At 46.5% G+C, this 16,003-nt stretch overlaps 7 protein-coding genes across 7 annotated transcripts; 5 read left to right on the plus strand and 2 right to left on the minus strand.

Moving 5' to 3' along the window:
* Positions 1-1,730: 1,730 nt before the first annotated feature.
* sonA (putative nuclear pore complex protein (SonA)) lies at positions 1,731-2,886 on the plus strand (the record flags this gene model as incomplete). Its single annotated transcript, XM_022534028.1, has 2 exons — positions 1,731-1,994; positions 2,059-2,886. The coding sequence occupies 2 exons, from the start codon at positions 1,731-1,733 to the stop codon at positions 2,884-2,886; spliced, it is 1,092 nt and encodes a 363-aa protein (XP_022387489.1).
* An 851-nt stretch (positions 2,887-3,737) lies between these two features.
* Positions 3,738-4,319, plus strand: ABOM_006900 (Yae1 family protein; the record flags this gene model as incomplete). The annotated part of the gene is made up of 1 exon (XM_022534029.1): positions 3,738-4,319. The coding sequence occupies one exon, from the start codon at positions 3,738-3,740 to the stop codon at positions 4,317-4,319; it is 582 nt and encodes a 193-aa protein (XP_022387456.1).
* Positions 4,320-5,087: 768 nt separating this feature from the next.
* On the plus strand, positions 5,088-6,284 carry ABOM_006901 (SMP-30/gluconolactonase/LRE family protein; the record flags this gene model as incomplete). Its single annotated transcript, XM_022534030.1, has 3 exons — positions 5,088-5,619; positions 5,677-5,914; positions 5,981-6,284. 3 exons carry the CDS (start codon positions 5,088-5,090, stop codon positions 6,282-6,284), a joined length of 1,074 nt encoding a protein of 357 aa, XP_022387468.1.
* A 310-nt stretch (positions 6,285-6,594) lies between these two features.
* On the minus strand, positions 6,595-7,761 carry ABOM_006902 (MYG1 family protein; the record flags this gene model as incomplete). The annotated part of the gene is made up of 2 exons (XM_022534031.1): positions 6,595-7,627; positions 7,700-7,761. The coding sequence occupies 2 exons, from the start codon at positions 7,759-7,761 to the stop codon at positions 6,595-6,597; spliced, it is 1,095 nt and encodes a 364-aa protein (XP_022387457.1).
* Positions 7,762-9,364: 1,603 nt separating this feature from the next.
* On the plus strand, positions 9,365-10,778 carry ABOM_006903 (ICE2 family protein; the record flags this gene model as incomplete). Its single annotated transcript, XM_022534032.1, has 2 exons — positions 9,365-9,886; positions 9,975-10,778. 2 exons carry the CDS (start codon positions 9,365-9,367, stop codon positions 10,776-10,778), a joined length of 1,326 nt encoding a protein of 441 aa, XP_022387458.1.
* Positions 10,779-12,692: 1,914 nt separating this feature from the next.
* ABOM_006904 (endosulfine family protein) lies at positions 12,693-13,321 on the minus strand (the record flags this gene model as incomplete). The annotated part of the gene is made up of 3 exons (XM_022534033.1): positions 12,693-13,076; positions 13,138-13,221; positions 13,286-13,321. The coding sequence occupies 3 exons, from the start codon at positions 13,319-13,321 to the stop codon at positions 12,693-12,695; spliced, it is 504 nt and encodes a 167-aa protein (XP_022387452.1).
* A 1,051-nt stretch (positions 13,322-14,372) lies between these two features.
* On the plus strand, positions 14,373-15,264 carry ABOM_006905 (SAM-dependent methyltransferase; the record flags this gene model as incomplete). The annotated part of the gene is made up of 3 exons (XM_022534034.1): positions 14,373-14,706; positions 14,862-15,154; positions 15,208-15,264. The coding sequence occupies 3 exons, from the start codon at positions 14,373-14,375 to the stop codon at positions 15,262-15,264; spliced, it is 684 nt and encodes a 227-aa protein (XP_022387453.1).
* Between the last annotated feature and the right edge of the window lie 739 nt (positions 15,265-16,003).

A 16,003-nucleotide genomic window follows, 5' to 3' on the forward strand; every position in this document is an offset into this window, starting at 1 on the left:
CCATCACCTTATACGGAGGAAAGTGATCTTGACCGTTGTTGTTGTTGTTGTTGTTGTTGTTGTTGTTGATCTTTTCCCCCAAGAAAGTCCCAGGAAAGTAGATCATGATGATGATATGCTCATTCTCTCTCTACTGTTCGTCTCAAATAGTCATTGACGACATCCATTCTGGGAGGCTTCGTGGTAACTGGTCGAGATGAAAGTATACCAGAATCTCAGGCAACCTTATTTGGAAGACTAGTTCTCCGATCCCGTCCAAAATTGGAGATAGTTAGTTATCCATTGGTGGAATGCGTAACAAATAAATCATCACGTGACACTCACGGTGGAGCCATGTCTTGTTAGTATCTCAAGAGTCCCTCTTATGTTTATCAAATAAGAAATAATAATAACATGTAGGTAGTGAGTAGTAGTGGCGATGTATGTAACTATATTCCTCTAAAAGAGGGATTTATTAGAGATGTTTAAACAAAAATCAATCTATTTCTTTCAAGAAGTGCACTTGAGATCATAGTATCAGAACTGTTTTTTTTTACTTCTTTATAACAATAACATCATCATCATCATCATCATCATCGAAAAAATGAGACATTGTGGCCAGATTGGGTGGGGTGATATATCTCATAGAAAGTGGTGATGTTACAATGATCATATGGTTAGAGAGCGGGGTCACTCCTACTAACTAGACTAAGGCTCTTTAGTACTCGGCGTAGATCTTCAAAGACTTAGTTAGCACTTAGCTCCCTTCTCGTAAAGGTGCCTCTTCTGTCTGGACACAGAAAGGACTGCAGTACCTTCTGTTGATCATGTGTACGAATTAATGATTGCGTGACAAGCAAACAATTGTTCTAGATTGTATTGTTACTTGAAGCTTCGGCAATGTTGGAACTTGCCGTCGAGTACAACCGTCATTCAAGGACATGATATAATATCTGGTCAATAATAAATAATTATATTTTAGAGATCTAACGACTTCTATCGCACAATTTACACAAGAATACATAATCTCTCTGTGTCAACTAAAAAGTGTGTACCAAAAACATCTTCGGAGTATGGAGCAGGATTTTAACTACAAATTGCTTGGATGAACTCCGTACAAAGCACCCCAAAAGTGACAGTAGTACTAGTAGTAGAGCTAGTCGTAAATGACTGCCTAGAAATGTAAGTGTAGAGAGATTCACGACGACTGTCTGGCTTAATGGGCTTTAATCTTCGGTCCAGCTGAAATAAGGGTATCAAAAGATTACTACTCATGGGATCCTTCTATACAGCATCACGGCAAATTTTCAATACGCGCAACGGTATCAAGATAAATTTAAAAGACAAAGATGAAAGACGTGCTGATACAGATCTCCACGCAGGACAATTACAACGGGTCACGGGTAAGGATGTACCTTGAAAGCAGTTCCGTAAGGGGCAAGGTACTTCGGGAGCTGACTAAATGGGATAGTTTGTCATGTTTGAAGGGCGGTGTACATGGGTGAAGATACTGCCGTATCCTCATTAAGGCATTAATGTGTCGCGGCTGCAGAACGCGCGCCTTCCCAAAATTATGCTGAGCTCTTTCTCTTCTGCCCTATTACATTGCCAATTCGCTAGTCAACTTTAGTATTATACAGAAGTATCTACGGCTCGTGGCTTACTGGCTTTTCTGCAGCTTGATATAGGCCTAGTTATAATTTTCCGATCCATACTCACCAAATCCTGTGAAAAGCAAAGTTCTCATTCGAATGTCGCTCTTCGGTTCTGTCGCCGCTACGTCGACAACAGCGGGCCAAACAAACACCACCGGCGATATATCTAAGGATGTCGCCCTCAATTCACCTCCTGAAGATAGCATTTCTGATCTTCAGTTTTCCCCCGCCAGTGAACATCTTGCGGTAGCTTCATGGGACAAGAAAGTCCGCATTTATGAGATCAATGATCAGGGACAGAGCGAAGGAAAAGCTCTCTTTGAGCATGAAGCTCCAGTCTTAAGCTGCTGCTGGGCACCTGTAAGCCTAGCAAAGTCTCGTGCCGCTTCATTTCTCTAGCTAACTGACTTTTCTCGCTCTGTAGGATGGAACCAAAGTAGTAGGCGCTGGTGCCGATAAGGCCGCACGCATGCTCGATCTCGCTGCAAATGCTACCACCCCCGTCCAAGTCGCAGCCCATGATGCTCCGATCAAATGCTGCCAGATGATTCCGAACCCTGCTGGAGGCACACCCCTTTTAGTGACCGGCTCGTGGGACAAGACAGTCAAATACTGGGATCTACGGCAATCGACCCCGATCGCCACGGTAGAATGTCAGGATCGTGTCTACACCATGGATGTCAAGAACAAGCTGCTAGTGGTTGGGACCGCGGACCGATACATCAACATCATCAACCTCGATAACCCCACCAAATTCTACAAGACTATGCAATCCCCTCTCAAGTGGCAGACGCGAGTAGTCAGCTGCTTTACAGATGCCACAGGTTTTGCTGTCGGCAGTATCGAGGGTCGCTGTGCTATTCAGTACGTGGAAGACAAAGACTCTAGCTCGAACTTCAGCTTTAAGTGTCATCGAGAGACACCCCCAAACCAACGCGACATCAATAACATTTATTCCGTCAATGCTATCTCTTTCCACCCGGTTCATGGCACGTTCAGCACCGCCGGCAGCGATGGAACCTTCCACTTCTGGGACAAAGACGCCAAACATCGCCTAAAGGGATATCCCTCCGTAGGGGGGACCATCTCCAGTACAGCATTCAACCGCAATGGCAATATATTTGCCTACTCTGTGAGCTACGATTGGAGCAAAGGCTACTCGGCCAACACCCAACAACTTCCCAATAAAGTGATGCTTCATCCAGTTGCTCAGGAAGAAGTGAAGCCCAGGCCTGGTACCAGGAAGAGGTAATCTCATCTGATCCGGGGCATGATGTTGGCGCAGTTGGGGGTTTGGTGTAGTCGGCGTCAGCCTGGGGTTGATCTCTTTCGAATTTTCGAGTCCCTTGTCCTGTGATATGAATGGCCAGCGGTCGACAGCTTCCTTCCTGCGTTATTTTCTTGAGGGTTTGGCTGTTTTATCTTTCATGTTATTATCCCCGATTTATGTACCTTTTCACTTTTTCCTTTGGGAATGCATATGAGCGAATTAATCTCTGATATCTTTGCATGTTTGCAATTTCTCGTGGATGAAAATGCATTCCAGTTCCATGGGCAGGGAAGCAGTAGACCAATGTGGGATTCTAGGCTCTTTGGGAAAGTTGAAACGTGGAGGGTGCTGCCTGTAGAGCATCGATGACCCCTGCCAAAAGACAGGAAGAAAGGAAAAGAAAAGTCATGGAACTTGCGTAGGTACTTTTAATAGTAGTGGCATAGCCTGCCTGTCAATCTGACAAGCCCTGGAAATTGTTCCCGCTTCGTTTTGTTTTCTTTCTTACGCTACATTAGGTAGGATGGTGGTCAACATGAGTTGAATGGAGACCAAAAGTGGGGTGGATTATTTTTATCAGAGGGCAAGGAGAGAGAAGAGATTTCTCTGTACCCCGTGGGAAAGGAAGGAAAAGAAAAGGCCGAAAGAAACAACAGTTTCGAATTGAGATCCGTCTATATGCTACTTACTTCCACAATTCTAAATACTACTCAACTCCTTGACTGCCGATCGGTTCCGAAATCCGTCCCCTCTGTCTCTTTCTTTCCCCTTTGTTCCTCCCTTCTTTGATACCGTTGATCTCCGATCCCCCTCACTTTCGGAAGGTTATTAATATGGAAAACAACTTACTCGAGGGTCTCCTCGACCTGGAGGAAGTATTTTACAGGGAAGGCTATGATTTAGGAGCCGTCGATGGCGCGCAGGCTGGCTACACTGAAGGCAGTGTATTTGCTGTCGAGAAGGGCTTTGAAAAATTCCTCGAGGTAGGAAGGCTCTACGGTAAAGCTCTGGTTTGGTCACAAAGACAAGCCAAGCTAGACCCATCCAACACTAGAGATCCTTCCCAAATGGCTCTGTTACCTAGTGAGAAGGATGAAAATTTTTTGGAGCCATCTGTTTGCAGAGAGATGTCGAGCGTTCCACCCAGCTCCAGGCTAGCGAAGAACGTCGACACACTTCTTGAATTGGTTGACCCGGCGTCTTTACCCATGCAAAACATAGAGGAAGCCGTTACTGACGTGGATGAGCGTCTGAAGGGTGCGCTAATCAAGGCCAAACTTATCCAGCGCGCACTGGGCGAGCGAGAAGATGCTTGGGATATACACCCTGATACTAAAGACTTTCCCCAGCAGAAAAGCTCTGGGGATGGCACTGGCAGCATTGAAGACATCAGCTCCCTGAAGCTCCGTCCATGAAGGAAGTTGTTTCTAAAATCATCCTCCTCATTATTCCTAAGGCCATTCATACCCAGCCACCGGTACCCTTCGGAGTATCTCCGATGGAGAAGCCAACAATGATGACATATCTTACTCCCAAGATTCGGAATTAAATCGTCTACCTTTCGTTTTATCACGGGGACGGGTAAGAAGGGTGAATTGAATTGTCAAACTTGGAGGTCGATCATTGCTCTACAAATCTATGGTCACCCCCACGCACCGATTTCTTGGTGGCAATCCAAGGCCACATCCCGGTCTCACGTTACGTCTGTCGGATACGGTCCTGTTGGTGTGACCCTCAGTTGTTCCTCCCTTTCCTTGCACTGATTTTTCCGGGAGCTGGAGTCTTTAAATAAAAATGTGTGCGTGTGTGTGCGTGTGAATTTGTCCATGATTCCTTCGTAAGAAGAGTATATATAGAAAAATAGACGTCACGGTCGGCTCGGACTGTCTCTTGAACCAACTCCTTTTGCTCTTTACCACCCACCTTTCCTCCTATATATCTGATTCTTAGTCCTCGTGCATCTCTCCGGCCATGGCGTGGTTGCAGTTCCTGAGTCTTGTATTATCTGGGCTCACTCACGCCCAGACTGGAGTGACCTTCCCTATTGCAGAGGCGTGCGGCCCTTCAGTGGTATGCATCAATCGTTATGCGAATGTGTTGCCGTAAGTCTACTGCAAGGTTTCATCGAGCAGGGCCGGTTCTCAGGGTTGACCAGATATCATTTCTTTCGAAACGTCTCTACTATGGATGACGTATCTACTTTTGGCGATACCACAATCACCAATGGTACTTTTCTGAGGGGTGTCAGCTCGGCCAATTTTCTGGTATATGATAAAGAAAGGGGCTTGGAGATATTGGGTGCCGATCCAAGTTACAAGTTCATGTTTGCCGTCTCCGAAGCTGTCCACGAGGCTCCTGTGTACATCGCATCGCAGAATAAACTCTACCTGTCTCAGCTAGCTCCCCCTCCTGGCTACCTCCCCCAGCTCGTCGTGGATCTGAATGAAGACCCGCCAACGCTGTCCGAGTACCTCTCCGATCCTCCTGTCTATGCGCCTAACGGAGGTACATTCCATGATGGCAAGATCGTCTGGGGAGCATCGGGCGGTAACCGATCAATCGGAGGCAGTGAACAGCGCATCTCTTTGAGGACACTGGACCCGGAGACCAATAAGTCGGGCACCCTGCTAAACAACTACTTCGGTTTTTATTTCAATACCATCGACGACCTTGCGGTACATCCAAAGACAAAGGACATTTGGTTCACAGATCCTCGTTAGCCGCCCTCTGTGCTTATTTCGATATGAAACTGTCAGCTGACCCGTTAAACAGAGTATTCGTGGTTCAATGCTCTCACTGACACTCCACCCCAGCTTCCAAGTGCTAGTTACAGGTACAATGCCTCTTCGGGCGCGGTTTTCGTAGTTGATGACTCTATTGGCCAGCCAAATGGTATTTCTTTTAGCCCGGAAGGCTCAGTCGTTTATATCACCGACACTACGGCTGTAAGCGCGCCTGTCGATCTCCAATATGGCCATCCTGGCAGCCTATTCAATGCCACCCAGCGCAGGTAAGGAATATGGTTAGTCATGCCAAAAGATCAAGGCACTAACGGAGACATTCCCGGTCAATGTAGGACCGTTTATGCCTTTGACGTAAGCGAAGATGGTACCAGCGCTTATAACAAGCGACCTATCTATATGGCCTCTGGATTTGTCCCGGACGGCTTGAAGGTAGCAGCCAACGGATACATTGTGACAGGCGTCGGACGAGGTGTTGATGTACTTGATCCCTCTGGTCAACTTCTTTTAACTATCCAGACAAACTACACCGTTCAGAATTTTGCCTGGACTGGCCCCGAACTCAAGACACTCTGGCTTATGGGTAATGGGGGGATCAGTAAAGTTGAGTGGCAACTTGGAGGACAGGTGCTAAGGTGAATCTGTTGAAGAACGGGGATAATGAGACGCTAAAGGTTAGTACTCGCTTTTGGTCGAGTAGGAGCATGCTGACAGTATAATAGTTTACAGGCGTTTGCGGGTTTCTACACATACATACACGTAATATATATATATATTCGAACTGTCTGGTCGGTATTATATAATTTCTTAAATCCAAGCGGTAGACCTTTAGACATTACCCGGCATAGGGCCTGTCAACTGAATAGTAGTAAAGTAATGGATCGAAGCGTGCTATAAGTCATCACCCGTACTATCGTTAGCACCCCGAGGGTGAAAAACAAAAGGAAAACTATTGTTCCAAGCCACGGACCGCCATCGCAAATGCGCCTTCCTTGGTCTTATGGCCACCGATGAAACCACTGGCATGGACAAAAACTGCACCCTCAGGGATCTTGGGCTTGCCGGTTTCCTCGGCTTCTGCAGCCATAACACCGTCGAGATCTGCATCGCGAACACCACGCCAGGTCTCTGGCAGAGGTTTTCTGGACACAAAGCTAGTTTCATTCACTGACACGCACTGCACGCGCCATTTAGATCCCTCAGTAGCACTCTCGGGGTAAAGAACGTAATACACATCTTCTCTGGGATTGGTCTTATCGGATCCCGACGCTTCCTTTTCGAAGTTATATAAATGCTCTTTCCATGGCACACCGCCTTGAGGGAGAACAATGATACGGCCGGAAGGATGAACGTCGCGGCGGGAACGGTAGGAATTTCCTACAGTAGTGCGTGCAGGTAACCACGACGTACTGGCGTGGTGCAGTTTGCGAGTGAAAACGTTTCCAATGAAGGTACTTGCTCGGCCAAAGAGACTGTCCTCATCTTGAAGCTCCCCGGGTGGGCAGGTCGGGTCGGGGTTATTCATGTCGCCCACCACCGATGTGATGGTGATGGCACCATCCTTGAAGCGCTTCTGGAGATTAGCAGCAGATATTTCAGTGGGATCATAAGCTGAAATGCCATTGTCGTTGGCATCAATGGCTTCGATAAAATCTGTGTACAGCTTTTCGTACAGTAAGTTCACATCGTGGTGATCCACCGGCAATGACGTGTGTTCAGCAATGATCGCTCGACCGAAATGCATGTATACTAAGCCCGCTGAGGACAATTTGGTAGTGTGGTTGGGGAAGGTCGTGGAAAAGCTACGCTGATGATGATCATAGCGGTTGTTTGCGGGGTCATATTCTCCACCCACATCGACGACGGTGTGGCAGGTTGCTAGCTGCGCCGGATCTCTGGTACGAATGAGGGGAGAGGCAGAGTAGGTGGGGAGCTGTCGGAGTAGATAGACCGCGAGGGCCTCATCGGCATGAAAGTGGCCGCTGAGAGGTGTATATCAGTAATGAGGGACCTGTCATTGGAGAGTAAAGTTCAAGCGGCAATTAAGTGAGTACCTATGAGTCCCAATCAAAGGAGAAGAAGTCTTGATTTTCTTTGCGATAGTCTCGTCGGCCATTTTGAATAACTGTCGGAATCGCAGCATCCAACAATTTCGTGTAAGTGCACAAGGTAGAAAACTTAGAGGAGCTGATAGGTGACATGCAGTATGGACGGTATGTACTGTACCTATTCGAGACTAGACCATCTATGGAAGACTCTCTTACCCGGATATGGTCATATAGGGCTTCCATCGGAGGGCTTTTTAAAAGCATGTGAGAGCCAGTGCCAAAGAAACGCTATCCCCAAACTGGTAAAATTCTGTGGCCCCCCGCCAAGGTTACACCGACTACATAGCTAAATGAACGATTCACCACCTTACTGTATTTCTTGTGATCCGACACTGGTGATATAAATGATAAATCCAGGAACCTGTACTATATATTTTATTAACTACAAGATGCGTTGTGTGGTTATGACACAGAAGTTGTACATTGACAGGATGAAGAACAGTAACGTAACAACCTATCTGAGGATGTACCTTTGCCCCGGCAAGTTTGCATTGATCAGTTTGGGGGGTATTATTGGAAGGGCAGAATATATCTGCAGTACTTCTAAATGTACGGAGTAAATAAAGTCTCGAACTCTGTACTCCGTACGGAGCGTGCACCAAAAGTCCTGGCGCCAACGCTAGTAACTTTGGCCTAAGGCAATGAAACGTTGTTACTGTACCGGAAATTATGGAAACGATCACATGATTACCACGTGATTAATAACCAATTGTGTGATGCTTAAAAACAGAGAAATGCTCCTTTTTGGATATTTATCACGTGGTATCGATCCACTTATTTGTGTAAAGTAAGATTATTACATTGCCTGAGGCCAAAGTTACTAGTGTTGGTGCCAGGACTTTTGGTACACGCCTCCGTACTCCTTAGCGATCGGCACATTCACCGCCTTAAGAAAGATACTATGTACTTCCATAGTAGTATGTAACTGCTATATATTGTAGCAAATACTTGATCTATATTAATTCTTTTCTGTCCTTCTCTCTTTTTATTCATACCCCAGTGTATATGTGTTTTTAAGCACTTTGGCGGTGATTGAATGTAAATTGTCCAAAAAAAAAAAAAGGCTTTACCTGGGTTGTACCTTTTTCATTACAACTGCCACGTGAAAATCATCACATTCTGTCCCGCCTGGAAAGAAAGAAAGCGAGATAAGATCAGTGTCCACCAAAGTAAAAGGGGAACCTTACACACAGTACACATCATTAAAAAACAATCCTTGAAAGCTATAGAGAAAATAAAAAGAGGAACATCGCTCTTGTTCTCTTTATGATTGATTCCTGTGTATTTATTTATTAAAGGGGCTTTGTCTTTCCTGTCCTTGATTTCCTTTCTCATTATTTCTTATTTCTTACTTTAGTTTTATTTTTATTTTTATTTTTATTTTTATTTTTATTTTTACTTTATTTTTTCTTTCTTTTTCTTGTTCTTTTGTTCTTGTCGCCGTGTTGCTTTGTTCTCCAAGGTCTGCATCATTCTTAGGAGAGTTTCTCCGCTCAAACTTCCATCGCGTCAGTTTGTTCCATTATCATCCAACTCTCTACGGCGCCTTTTGTTATCCCTCTCCCCTCCCCCCCATATAACTTTACCTTTGTGTCTGATCCCCACCGTCCGATGTGGCTCTTCCGGGTTCTCTCGTCCGCTTTTTTCCTGTTCGTGACCGTTTCTTCTATCCCCCTGGCCTTCGATGTAGGTGGAAAGACATGCGGTCTGGCCTTTTCTCTATCTCTAGCCACCTTCTATTTCCTGTTTTCCCTTCTGAAACTCACCACCCCCGAACGCTCATGGCTACGTGCCTCTTTGATCACTGTTATTCGATCGACTCAATGGATCATAATTCCGGTCTTGCTGATTTGGTCGCTGAACCGCTTTTCGATCGATACAGATAACACAACTGGATGGGCGGAACGGACTTTTACCGGGAAGCGAGCGCAGGACACGTCTGTTCAAGAATGGCTCTTTGGACCTGGTGGATTGGTGGAGTCGGTAACTATAGGAAACTGGGATAAACTGTTACGATGGTCGACGCCAGTCTTCCAGCTTGTGGAAGGGTTTTGCAGTTTGTTGGTGATACAGGCTGCAGGGCAGATCACTCGATGGCTTGTTAACCGAGGTGGTCGCAGTGATAGCTGGATGGTACGTATCCATCATGACTTCTAATCCTGCGTCTTAGTCGTTTTACCTCGTTTGTTGTTGCATGAGACCATGACTAAAGATCTGGCAGATCGGCCTTCTGGTGTTCTCCGGGTCCGCTATTTCCAGCGCAGTATACTTTCTCTGGCGCGTTTTGCAGTTCCCTGAGATCTCTAATGTAGATGCTGCCTTGATTGGGGTATCCATCACATGTGCGGTGATCTTGTGCGCGTGGGGGATTGGCAGTGGCCGTGGGAATCCAGTGGAGAGCTCTCTTCTGTTCGCATATATCGTACTGTGTATCTATCAGATATTCACAGATTACCAACCTTGTTACCCTGTTGAGCAGGTTCCCTCTCCCGCGCAAGCTGGGGACTTTCCCCCACTACCGCCGATCTTCATGGCCTCCTACACCACTTTGCTGCACGCCTTGTCCCTTTTGCCCTCCATTATCCATGCAGCCTTCAATGTGATCTCTGCGGTCTTTGGGGCCGTCACCCCCTCTGTCCTGATCTCACTCGCATACCGTATCTGTGTGCTGTATGCATCCACTCGGATCATCCCTGCTGTCCGTGAATCAGGTGCACGGGCTCTCTCGCAGGAAGCCTCTTTGGATGATTCCGATGCCGCTGGCCAGTTCCTGGGTCTCCTCAGCTACTTTTCTCCATCAATCCTGATTGCGGTTTATACCAGTCTCTTAATGCAACATTTCGCCTCCACTTCTCAGGCGATGGGCGGTAATGGGGAGTGGTGGAGCAGCCAAAGGGGCGGCGGCGGCAATCTTTGGCGATGGATCAACTTAGCCTGCACTATGGCTTTGTACGCTGTGGAGCTATGGCTTGGCGAAAACGATGATTTGGATTCGGGGTTAGCTAGCCATTGGAAGACCGACTGAGAACCGTGATGGACCACTTAGTGGCACTATGCCCATATCATACGCAAGACAGTGCGACCTGGCTTCGACGCCTCGGTGCAGGAGACTTATCTCGTCAATATACTTTCTGAAATCAGGCTAATATCGAGAGTTTCTTTTGGGCACCGACTGTCAGCTTGGATGCCTATTGAAAGGAATGGCAGGGCCATTGTGTGGGCGTAACTCTTGGATATTTCAAGATATTAATCAGGGACGGACCAGCACTTTCCCGTTCGCGTCCGGACGACACGCCATTGCCACGGCTGAAATTCTTGCTTCATCAGGAGCACCTGAATGCATGGCTCATCACTATTCTCTCGCATCGAGCCCTGTTGGAATGCCTCACGGTGTGACCTGAGAGTTCTGACAGTCGTGATGTCCTGCAGGTGTCAATGATACCTTTCATAAATCAAGTGGAATGTGTATACTCCCGCGGAACCATAGTCTGCAAGCATGTATGCTTCGATAAGTCTGGAACAATTTACACTAGAAGATGACCGCCACGACGGAATCGAATCTGCCTTGTCTTTTCCATGCACGTTGTCTACCTGAACCAGTGACCCTCCTCTTTTCTTGGTATTAGCTATATTTCTACTTGACCTATCTCACGTCTACATGGTTGGCTATCTTCCCTTTGCCCTTCCCTCTTTCGCTCACCTTCGTTACTAACGGTGGAACCCGTGTTATCAATCTAGGGACTGCATCACTATGCAAGTGGTCCTCTATTCATGTACAATGCTGTTTTATGTATGTAGTCAAATTTTATTTTAGTCTTAAGGTGAAGCTGGTGGTGGCTTTGCCATCTTCCTTTCCATAGCGCCCCCCAAAACGAGACTCTTGTATCAGACATGTCTCCCTCTCACCTTTCGACATGTGACGTGTCATAGATTGATTGACTATGTGCTGTCTCGCAGAAATTGCTTAGTCAATATCCATGGGTTCTATAACTACATGATTCATCGATTGTGAATAAACTGTTCGTCTTTTTGCCACCACCGGATCAAGAATGAGACACATTTATCGGGCTTACACCCACATCTACTCAGTTGACCTGTCCGGCTGATACAATACTATGGGCTGTTTAAATTGGGAGGTGTCATATCATTCTTGTTGAGAAAAGCCCGACAAACGAACCACACATGGCCGAACATACATAAAATATGAGAAGAGAGGGTGAATACAGGGTACTGAGTATGAGCAGTCATAATAAAAGAAACATTTTCGGAGGCACTAGGTGTGATGTCAACAGTGACATGTTCAGATATAGATCAACTTGATAATCGGAAGAGTGAGAGTAATTAGCCCTGGACACGAAGAGCTTGCAAAAAATAGTCAACCTGAGGTATAAACAGAGAATAAGAACAGCGCATGTCAAAGCCAGGGCATAACTCATGCATAGCAAACGGCGCAAGCCTGGCTAGTGGGAACCAGCCCAAGAAAAATGCATTGCTGCAAGTCTCGAACAGGACTAGAAAGACACTAGTAGAGATAACTGTTGTAGTTAGGAAATTTAAGTGACCAGATACGCTGGATTTCTGTAGTTGGCTTCCAACTCTCTTTCCTTCAATTAAACTTGTACAGCAGTGAAGTACAAGCTACTTGAAACAGCCTCTCTCGCGCACTAACCCTCACCTCCACTCTCAAAAAAAGATAAGAAAAAGTAGGAAGAGACATAAAGGAAAGAGAAAAAGAAAAAAGGTTTAGTGGGGAAGACAAGGGTAAGTTAGCTTCGTGACAGCATCATGGAACACAAAACCATAGCGCCAGGCTCTTTTTTATGTGACCATCACCGGACAGGGCAACAAAAACCAAAAACAAACATGGATGATGATGATGATGATGTGACAAACAGAAAAGGAGGGGGAGTATCAGAAGAGAAAATGAGCCAAAGGCCGATTATCGCCGGATTGGAACGCCACTGCGAGCAGGGGGCGGACTCACGCTGGGTTCCTTTGCATCTTTAAGTGCAGCGGTATTACCCTCGGATTCATCTGCGCTAGTTCCGCGTTGTAAATAGCTCCCTTCTTTCACCGGGCTGCGGCTTTGAAAACCAATGGACCCCGGGTGTCCACTGATGCTGCCAGGTATCTGCTGTCCTTGAGAGTTGATACTGCCACCATTGCTGGCAGCTGCTGGGTTATTCGTCCCAGGAGAGGTAGCCGTCAAATGAGGAATATTTTCGGGGACAGGGTGCTGAGAACCAATATTGGTGACACCCACATCAGAGGCCTTGCCGGCCTTGCTCAGGGCGTAATCACCTGAATCGAAGTACTTCCGCTCCTTTACCATGGAAATCCGTCAGCCGAGTAAGCAAATTCGAAGGGCCGCCAAACCCACATACCTTTAATTTATTCTGCAACAGATCCTTCTTGGTGGGCATCTTTCCGTAGAGACGCAATAGGCGTTGCTCATCAGGGGATAGAGACTGGGTTCATAATGACAGTCAGTGTTGGTGCAAATGAGGGAGGGGCGGCACGTAGATGGCTCACGGCAGTATCGACTTTGTTCTGCTGGTGGGGATTCATATTGATAGAGGGGAGATGAAGGAAAAATTCTACAAAGTTTATTTTCACTCAAGGTGTAAACTGGCAGGAATGGACCTGTTCCGGTCTATGAGATGATGTGTAGCAGGTGAAGTAGTACGTGACTGAGAGCTAGAAGGCGGGGGAGGAGAGTTGGATGAGGGTAGGTGAACGGGGTGTCGTCAGAGAACCCCACCGAAATACGGCAGGAAGTAACCCGTTTTTGTCGATGAGTTCCCAGTGGAATATAAGTTTTAAAGTTCAGTGTGTATTGTAGATATAACCGAAAGGAGATAGATTGCACCGCAAATAGTGAAGCAAGGGCCTGAAGAATAGATCGTGTATACTGAAGGTCAGTCAGGAGTAGCAGTAGTAGAATGGGGAGAAATTCGGTCTAGCGGGCTGCTGTATGGGTATGGTAATTTATCCAGTATTGCCCGTTCCCAAATTTGGCCGCGTTCCTAACTCCATAATTGAGGACTCAGTACCGTCGGAAAGAAGGTGCTTGTTTCTAGGATATGGTATATAGTACTTGACTTATATACACTGCGATATTCATTTCCTGTAGATCAAGTCTTAAGCGAGTTTCCATGAAACTTTTGGGGCAGTTGTGGTGTTGGTAATGTCAATGCAAAGAACATAACCATTTAACGTTACCTTGCATGCTCTAGTAAACTAATATATCATGTTAGGTACACACAGTACGGAGTATATTCCGAATATCTTCTCGGGCCCATGAGTTATTGCAATATACAACTCATAGCTAGAGTGCTTTTAATCATCGAATTTGAAGAATTTATCGAAATACACTTCCCCCCCCCCTTTTCGTCCTTTCCTTTTTATCCTCCCCCCCCTTCGCTCTCTTTCGGCTCTACAGAGTAGTACTCGTATTTGTGTATTATTTATCCTAATTTCTCTCGGGTGCTCCAAAAGCGGCCACTTTGTCATTGATCCCGAATTCAAATCGGCCTACCGTCTCCGCATCATATTACCTATAATTGCTCTGTGCTAGACTTCCTCATTTGGAGATAGCTGCCTCTCAAATTGTAGTACAATGACAGACCAGAACCCCTCCACAAACCCAGTCACCATTGTGGTTGAGCATTTGGACCCTGAGTTGGGGGCTTGGTCGGCCTTGGAATATGGCTGCATCGCTCGCGAATCGCATGCGGCTGGCAGCCGATTTCTCCTTAGTTCAGTGCCTACCTCCCTGCAGATGCCAGAAGATTTGGCCGCGACAGAAGGATTAAAAGTCGAGCACCGCAGCATTGAAGAAATTTTTGCGGATCGAACGTCTAAGATTTGTCTGTTAGACCCCGCGGCTCAGGCTGAACTGAGCCCCGCCGATGGAGAAATTTTTGAAGTGTTCCTTTTCGGGGGCATCCTTGGTGCGAATTCCGGTTTTTCGTTGGGGGTTCCAACCCTGGCTGACTTATAGGGGGCCTTCACGTCTATAGGCGATGATCCGCCGCGAGGCAAGTTTTTTATCGGAATTGGTGGAAGAGAGACATATACCACGCATGCTACTAACCGAGACATACAGATCGCACGTCCGAATTGAGAAAGAAGGGTTATGCTGGAAGACGGCTCGGTCCCAAACAAATGACCACTGATACAGCCGTGCGCGTCACCCGCATGGTTGTGCATGAGAAAGGTTCAATCACTGACTCAAGATCCCGCCTACTCATGACTATTGGGAAAGCTAACGATTCAGCAGTGCCCCTAGAGAAGATCCAGTATATCGATTACCCGGAGATTCTAATCAATGAGCATGAACGAACTGAGATGCCCTTCCGCTACGTGAAAGGGGATGATGGACAACCTATCATGCCTCAGGTGTGTGCCTTGTCATTTCACTCATTGAATGACCACTACTGACAGATGCGCAGGGGATGGTTGATCTTATCAAAAAGGATGCCGACCAGGGCATTGATGATCTTTTCTGATCTGGGCTGAAGAGCCCACACGACAAGTTGTACAAGGAGGGGAAGAGTAAAAGAGGGACAAGAGGTTGGGCAAACATGGAGGCTGAGATTTGAGCAAGTGCCCTTATTAATTTTCACCGCATTGAACTGCTACATAGTTATCTTTAACCAGACTTGAGAAAAAAGAAGAAAGAAAAACAAGAAACAGCTCAATAGATATGCTATGCTGTTTTAACCAAGTCGGTCCTATCTGTAGTATCTACAAGCAGGGTTTCAGTACATTGAGGGGTGAGGAACCACGTCCCCCATTGTCAAGAATAAAGACTATTGATGGTCTGTATAAAAGCGAATAGGAAACAGAAACTTAAGACTCCTGATGGATGTTCATCGTTGCCCTATAGATCCCCTAAACAGGCAATGATAGGGCCCCCGGTACGGTATTGAAAATTAACAAGGAAAAACAGACACTCGTAGATCTTGGCGGCTCAGTCGAAAGCGGTCTGGAATTATTACAGTAAGTAGGACGACTCCATCCAAGGCCACGCCATCGTCTCCGTCTATTCTTGACCTTATTATTTGATTTGATAGACGAGCTTGCAGCAGTGTGGCAGCAAAAGATCATCGCTTCCTCTTCTCCTACCTTCCCTCCGGTCCGTTAGTCCTTCGCTAACTCATCCCGCTGCAACGGTTACTTACCACCATACCTTGATCTTTGGAAGCAGCAGAAGGATCATCCATGCGGACTTAGGCGCTCCTTTAG

Source organism: Aspergillus bombycis (genome assembly GCF_001792695.1).
Source record: "Aspergillus bombycis strain NRRL26010 chromosome Unknown contig00065, whole genome shotgun sequence".
Lineage (NCBI taxonomy): Eukaryota > Fungi > Ascomycota > Eurotiomycetes > Eurotiales > Aspergillaceae > Aspergillus > Aspergillus bombycis.